The 7,961-nt window shown below is 35.8% G+C and overlaps 1 protein-coding gene across 5 annotated transcripts; it reads left to right on the top strand.

Moving 5' to 3' along the window:
• Positions 256–6,964, top strand: LOC107639545 (pentatricopeptide repeat-containing protein At5g15010, mitochondrial). Of its 5 annotated transcripts, none has more exons than XM_021121403.1 (5): positions 256–550; positions 1,006–1,108; positions 3,273–5,761; positions 5,998–6,251; positions 6,575–6,964. In XM_021121403.1, the coding sequence occupies exon 3, from the start codon at positions 3,778–3,780 to the stop codon at positions 5,626–5,628; it is 1,851 nt and encodes a 616-aa protein (XP_020977062.1). In that variant the 5' UTR covers positions 256–550; positions 1,006–1,108; positions 3,273–3,777; the 3' UTR covers positions 5,629–5,761; positions 5,998–6,251; positions 6,575–6,964. The 5 variants fall into 5 exon arrangements, with proteins under 5 accessions (XP_020977062.1, XP_016198562.1, XP_016198561.1 ...); XM_016343076.2 differs by having other exon boundaries at positions 256–572; positions 3,342–5,761; XM_016343075.2 differs by having other exon boundaries at positions 256–572.

The following is a 7,961-nucleotide window of genomic DNA, read 5'->3' as shown; positions in this document are numbered from 1 at the left end:
AATTAAATTAGAGTTTTATTCTTATTTTAATTTCTGTCTCCCACTTTGCACCAAACAGAATATTGAAATTTATTTCTGCCTTTGTTTCTTAATCTTTGTCTCTCAGTCTCAATTTTTCAATCTCTATCTCTCCATCAAATACTACGTCAAAGACTTAAAAACATTTTTCAATGATCAAAACAAAAATATCAAAAAAAAAAGGTTTAAGACCTATTTCCCTTTTACTCTTTTTATTATTATTATGTTTCCTGTGTTTTTCCCGTTTATGTTGTGAATCCGCCAAATGATAGTAGTCGTCTCGTCTCACGAGTCACGACTTGCTCAGACTCAAATCAATCATCCCCATTCAGAGCTCAGAGCTTGAGCTTCAATGTCGACGAAGAAGCAGAACGATGATAACACCAAGAAGGCGGGCTCTACTCACTAGTGACCCCGCAGTCCCCAACCTTCGTTCTCACCGTCGAAGAAGCCGTACGCTCGCCGTCGTTCTCACCCTCAAGCAGCCGACTCGCTTTCGCCCTTCCCTCAACTCCCCTTTTCTAGCAAAACAGTTCTGGAACTGCCCTCCTGAGGTTTTTTTAGATAACTTATTTTTCATGAATTTGATTTGCCTGAATTCTGATACAGTTCTGAATTTATTTGTTATTGATTTGATATTGTTTGGAAATTTTGTTATTGATTTGATATTGTTCTGAAAATTTTCATGATTTTTTGTTTCTTCAATCTGATATAGTTCTAAAATCTGAGATAGTGAGCGTGGTCAGAGAAATTCTTACCTATACCGAGAGCAAATCTCTCTCATGCTCTAAGCCAATCTGTTAACCATAACACACAGAGCCGTCAGCCAATGCTAACCTTGTATTAGTTAGATAGTTTCAAGGGTTTGCTTCATGTTAAACTGATTCATAAAATAATTACTTAATTTCTTGTGTAATTTTCTTTCATGATTCATGAAATTTGTATTGTGTTGCTAAAATGTGGTTGTCAAATACTCAAACTTTTCAGTCTATTTACGGGAAATCTGACCAAGGTGGCAAGTACTACAGGTAGAAAAAGAGGGCATTGTCATGGTTGGAATTGGTGGTCCTAGTGGCTCTGGAAAATCAAGGTATTAATGTTGTTAATTTATTATTTTGGATCTGTTCTGTTGACGTGAATTACGGTGTATGCTGTTGCTTTGGTTTCATCTCAACTGTTACTGGTTTCAATTTCATGTTTCTGACAAAACTTGTAGCTCTCAATAGCTTGTGAAGAAACTTGGTTAATGAGCCAACGTTATATACACCGTTTTATTTTTTGAAAAAACATTATATATATCTTATGGAAAGATTTGGACAAAATCTAATCAATATGCTATGGGTATATCAAATGGATTGATAGGTATGTCTCTTAATATTAGTTATGTGCTAAATTTATTAAGTTTGTAAGAAAAATTGTGGCATATTAGCTGTAAGGGGTTTTTTCTGGAAGTATGTCTTTTACACTTTGAACCTGTGATAAATTATATGTTTATGGCTTGTTCCCTTTATGTTGAGCTTGAAATTTTATTTAACGAAAACAGTAATCAAATTACTTGATGCTCTTCTATCAATAGAAATTTAATTTGCTCATAATACATCTGATAAAATGGACATTCAACCCTTGCATCTGTGATTTCCATAGAATTCAAGGTTTGATGTTGACTTTATAAAGACATCACATTACTTAAATTTCATTTCATTCTAGTACCTGTCAAAAAATTGTGTTGCGTAAACCAATTTACCTTACAATTTTAAGGCATGCAAACTCTTTGCATATATTTTTCATCTCCTTTATAAGACTTCTTATTCATGATATATTATCTAGTAAATGACTGATGGCAGTTGAATTATTTTTACCTGTTATTTGGTACATACATTAACCACTAATATGCTGAGGATACTTTGGCATCTATATAAGAATTTCTTAAGTAATATAGCAACTTAAACTTGACAATTTGTGAATGAGTATAACTCATACAGTTCGGATTTTATATTTTACAAACTTAAACTTGAGGTTTTCATGCCTTTTTTATTACTTACATTTACATTTTAGCTTATATCTTAGTGAACCTGATGACTTAACATCTGGTTTTGTATAGAGAAAGAAAGAAAGAAAGATTGATAATTGCATAAGAAAGGATTGCCTAATAAAATAGTAACACATGTTCAAAGTTGATCTGCAGAAATATCCTCAAGTAAATTATAGTGTCTGATAATATAGAGAGTGTGTACATTGAGTTTACTATAAGTTGGAACTGTAGTAATTAGTTCATATGGAGCTCCCTTCTCTATCATTGTCACATATTAGTTAACTAAGCTAATTCTTAGGAGCTTTGATTAGGGAAATCTGGAACTGCTGTAGACGGCCTAGATGGTTTCTGGTCAGTATCTCTTCAGCAAGGGTGGGGGTCAACTACAATGACACTCAAATGCTCAAGTCAGAATGGATCAGAGAATACCTAGGGGAGCTGGGAGCTCCCCTTTATATATTGTAGGTGAGGGTTGGCTGCGAATTCCGGATTCTGGGGGTTGTTATAGAGTGAGTGGGGCTTCCTGGATTCGAATCCAAAAAGCCGTTAGGATGGAATTTCGTTGCGAGTAGTAGGGAATCCGGGTTTGGGCCGCAAGGGACCCGAGGAGACCCTTGATAGTATGGGTTAGCCGTTGATGGGCCTTTGGCCAGGTCCAGAACAATTAGTAATGTCACTTAATGTATTCAAAATGTATATCTCTTGGATTCAAAACACAATATATAAAATGGTTTCCAATGTCAGATGATTAGTTAACTCCAATTTTTTTTTGGATTCATCTCTGCGTAAACCATATTACAAATGGTGAAGAAATTTTTAAAAGTATCATAAGTTGGTCTGCTATAGATACCGTATTTTTTAATAATAAAATAAGCATTTTGGAAAAGAAATAAATAAATAGTTAGTGAGGCTTTGTGCTTGGTCTGCTATGATACCGTATTTCTATTAATAATTAACTTCATTGGAAGCAAATTTTGGTTTCTCGAAGTTGTCTTTTTTTTAAAAAAATATATGTGCAAGTATGGACTCATAATACTAAGGAAACTGGTCACTCACTATTTAATAGTTGTTTTATGCATGTGACTGTACCATGATTGTTGTGCCTATCACTTCCGATATTATATCTAGCCAGTCCTTATATTGAGTGATACAATCTGAACTAAATTTGTATAAAGCCTTGTTAAATCTGAATTAAATTTTTGCTGGCTGTCTTATGTTTTAGCTGTCACTGTGAGGCATTGAACCAGTAAGTGCTTTCTCATCTTGAAGAAAAAATACCTTTTGCTTGTAGGGTAAAAGTGTTTGCAAAAAGAGCCTCGAGACTTGACCATTTTGGTAAGTTCTTTGCATTCAAGGACATGTTGAAATATCAAATCCAGTAACCAATACATCCCAGAAGGAAAACAAACCCAGCCATTGATTTCTTGCCACTGGACACTTTCATCACTTGCTGTAGCCACCATCACCTTCATCTCCCCCGTTCTTAACTTTTTCCAGTGCCCTCCTGTTCGTCCATATTTTCGGTCTTTGGCCATTTCCCGCCACAAACCTGCAACACTCGCAGGTGAGAGATTCCACAGTGAGAGGGCTGCTGGAGGCTCTTGATGATGGTGCTAGACTAGCTGCTCTTTGCAGCCTGCTTTTCATTTCTCTGGAGCATTTTGACAAACACATTGAGCTACAACTTTGAGAAGCCAATTGAAGTGGGGTTTGATATTTTCTCAATCATGATCAGAGCTCGGTCCAAGCTATCTCTTTTCTCTGACATGGCACGGTGCATCAGCCACAGTTCACTCCCTTTTTCTTACTTTCACAGAGTTCAGCATCCCCTCGTGAGTGCTGGTTTCGGATTTGGAAACCCTTCTTCAAGCCCTGACACTTATTCAGCTGTGCCTGAATTTGGCTTCTCAATGAGGCTACTTTGTACTTCATCTTCAATAAGATTCTCTGGGGTGACTGATGCTCCTGTTCTAGGACTGGATAAGTCACTAACTGCTTCTAATGATGGTGATTATGATGATTGTAATGATGAGGATGATGAGCAAGGCAAGAAGAATTATGAGATTGGTTCCCATTGTAATCAGTTAGATTTAAGGGGTGATGGTCTTCTTGCCCAAGATGTTAAAACCATTTTGGATATAATTCATGAACCAAGTTCTGGACCATCTGGAATCAAGCACAAGCTTGAACATTGCGGTGTTTCAGCATCCTCGGAGCTGGTTGTGGAGGTCCTTTCAAGAATTCGCAACGATTGGGAAGCAGCTTTCACTTTCTTCTTGTGGGCTGGCAAGCAACCCAAGTATGCTCATTCGGTTCGCGAGTACCATTCAATGATCTCTATTCTTGCCAAGATGAGGAAGTTTGATACTGCCTGGGCCTTAATTGAGGAAATGAGAGGCGGAAGTACTGGTCCATCTCTTGTGACGCCTCAAACTCTTATGATTATGATTAGGAGATATTGTGCCGTGCATGATGTTGGAAGGGCTATAAACACATTTTATGTTCATAAAAGGTTTAACTTTCAAGTTGGATTAGAAGAATTTCAAGGCCTTCTATCTGCTCTTTGTAGGTACAAGAATGTAGAAGATGCTGAGCACTTGTTGTTCTGCAATAAGAATGTATTTCCACTTGACACCAAAAGCTTTAACATCATTCTGAATGGATGGTGCAATTTAATCATTAGCACACGTAATGCAGACCGAATTTGGCAGGAGATGAGCAAGAGAGGAATCCGGTATGATGTCATCTCCTATTCGAGTATCATATCTTGCTATTCAAAAACTTCTAAACTTTACAAGGTGCTCAAGCTGTTTGACGAGATGAAGAAAAGGAACATCACTCCTGATAGGAAGGTTTATAATGCAGTCATCCATGCCCTTGCCAAAGCTAGGCACATAAAAGAAGCTGTCAATCTCATTGGAACAATGGAAGCCAACAATGTTACCCCAGATGCTGTTACTTACAACTCCCTTATAAAGCCTCTGTGCAAAGCTCATAAAATGGACGAAGCTAAAGAAGTCTTTGATGACATGTTGAAGCGGGGTCTATCACCTACAATTCGGACTTTTCATGCTTTCTTTCGTATATTAAGGACCAGAGAAGAGGTATTTGAGCTTTTAGACAAAATGAGAGAACTCAGATGCTGTCCAACTATCGAGACCTACATAATGCTGATAAGAAAGTTCTGCCGTTGGCGCCAGCTTGATGATGTCTTAAAGATATGGAATAAAATGAGAGAAGATGGAGTCAGCCATGATCGTAGTTCGTATATTGTACTGATTCATGGGCTATTTTTGAATGAAAAGCTAGAGGAAGCACATAAATATTATGTAGAAATGCTGGAGAAAGGCTTTGCTCCCGAACCGAAGACAGAAAAAATTATTCAGGCATGGATTTATGGGAGACAGGTAACACAAGATCGGGTGACAGATTTACAGGACAATCAAGTGGAACATGATACGTGGAGAAAGAAAGACAAGGCTAAACCAAGTAAATTTGAGAAGGAAAAATCTTTTCTTCACAAACCAGAGACCAGAAGAGTAATTAGAGAGAAGGGGTTTTCTTTCTGGGAGCAATAAATCCTTCATGACATTTTTTGTTTACAGATTGTACTTGTTTCTTGCACTTCTCGAATTCAATTCTACAGTGCTAATTGGTGATGTCTGGAGACTTCATGCTTTAATTGCTTTGCCATAACCAAGAGTTATAAAGGTTGGTGCATTTTTTTTGAACAATCTTTTTGTTTCCCTTATACACTTGTAAACTATTTCATAAAGTCTATACAGATATAAGCTTATATTCTTATTGGCTTAATAATTAACTTTGGGAAATGTTCTAATACTGGACCTGACCTGAACTCAGGTATATTTGTGAAACTGAGTTTGGGGTTTTATATTCCAAAGTGCAGTTAGAAACCGAAACCAATGCTGTGATCTCTTTGATTGCAGAGGAAAATATGATTTCGTAGCCATCTGAAGAGACCTGTTAAACTATGCAATTCGGAGGTAAAATTATCACAGAAGCTGCATGAAAAATCTGAATAATTTACCTTTAGTTACAAGGTGGGAAGGTGAAAGAAGCATACACACATCGTTCAACTGTAACTGAAAGGCTTCCCCTGAACCAAAGACAAAAAACTGCTTCAGGATCTTGTTTCTGTGCTCCAATCGAATAATGTTTATCTATCAGATTATGCTTATTGGTATGTGCACATTTTAATTACAAAACTCCTATGCTCCAAACTGCACTTGTCATCCTCTTAGTGTATTTGGAGACTTCAATTGCCTTGTCATAAGCTAGAGATACAGGGTTCTTCTGTTTCTAAAATAACCCCAATTTCGTTTGTAGCTTCAAAACCGGGAAAGATGCAGAGTAGCCTCGTTCACAGGGCTATTCTCACTAGTATTAATTCGACTTCGATCTTTTCCGCCCATACGAGTATCTTAGTGTTTAAATTATGGACAACGCCTTGTATTTAGATGTTAATTATTCATGCAATTTTAATTAACTTGTTCATTGTTGTAGACTGGTGTCGCTGATACAAACAAATCGAATTCCAATGTTCTTCCGGTGGATTACAAGGTTTCAGCTAAGAGAGCATGTGATGAAGCATTCTTTTATTCCCTTAACAGCAAGGAGAAACTTCCCCTATGTATGAATGGATCTCACAAACCAATATACACTGCTCGTTGAGGGATTTGGTAAGTTTGCAATATAGTTATGCATCTTAAAGTTTATGACAAAATCTATAGATTAAAAGATATTAAATAGTCATTTTTTGTTTCTTGTATTTTTAGGAATATAGGAATATCTTGATCCTGAATGTGATATACCCTAAATTTTAAGGAGATTAGTTTTTATATCTATGCAGAGGGCTGTTTGGTATTAGAGGGTTCAACATGGGATTTACTTAGATATGAAACGTAGTATATATAGCTTTGATGAATTGTCTAACTAATTTGAAAAGAAGTTTGCATTACGATACTAAGTCTTTAACCCAAGGCACAGAGAATGTTAATTAGTTATAATATAGGTATATACATTTGTGCACCTTAGTGCATGACGATTAATCGGTTACCAAATAAATCCCACCACATTCCTAGTAATATTCCTTACAGAAAATGGAAATAAAAATTTTGGCACGTAAAGTTGCTAGCAAGAAAACGTTTATTTTCAAAGCCTGCTTTAAAATTATAATATTTTGGTTCGGTCAGACATACCTAAATGCACCTTACTAGTGACACTTGATTATAATACGATAGGTTAAGTGATGGTTTGTTTCTACTTAATTGAAATGAAATCATTTTAGTTGACCATCGTATTCATATATATATATAATCGAGTTAAAGTGGCAACTGTATTGCGACAGCTAAAGAAAAAATCAAAATCAAGTTTAATTACGAGAGGCTGCTACAATGACTCAAGGAGTCAATTGTGTCACCTTTGTAGCCGCCACAATCTTCCAAATGTTACTATAAATATTACTTGGCGTTTTCTCACTTTTTATTTTCTCTATGATAAAATAAAAAAGTGTAATTCAGGTAAATGGTAGTGTTAGATGATGAAATCTGCTGGGGGTTAATTTTAGATAGGGACATGTAATTCCCCCATCGATTTTTTAGTGTCCTACATTAAGTTTATTTTAAATTAAGTTCAAATTATTTATTGAGTTTGATCCCATCTTAAAATAAAAATTATTTCATCAAGTTGGATCCGTCATTCAGAAAACAATAGTATATGATTAAAGAGAATTTTTCATAAAGACCTTTTCTATTGAAAATATTAGTAAGAGTTTGGTTCTTTAATCATGCGGAATATGAATGGTTAAATAATTATTTTGTAATATATATTGTATGGGATACAATTGATGATTCTATTCAGAATAATAAGATTATTTAACCTTTTCAAAATT

Source organism: Arachis ipaensis, chromosome B04 (assembly GCF_000816755.2).
Source record: "Arachis ipaensis cultivar K30076 chromosome B04, Araip1.1, whole genome shotgun sequence".
NCBI lineage: Eukaryota > Viridiplantae > Streptophyta > Magnoliopsida > Fabales > Fabaceae > Arachis > Arachis ipaensis.
The sequence above is the reverse complement of the archived record's forward strand: the minus strand, read 5'-3'. Positions and strand labels throughout refer to the sequence as shown.

Excerpts from the sequence above, each read along its gene's own strand:
- LOC107639545 (XM_021121403.1), top strand. The coding sequence starts at position 3,778 with ATGATCAGAGCTCGGTCCAAGCTATCTCTTTTCTCTGACATGGCACGG.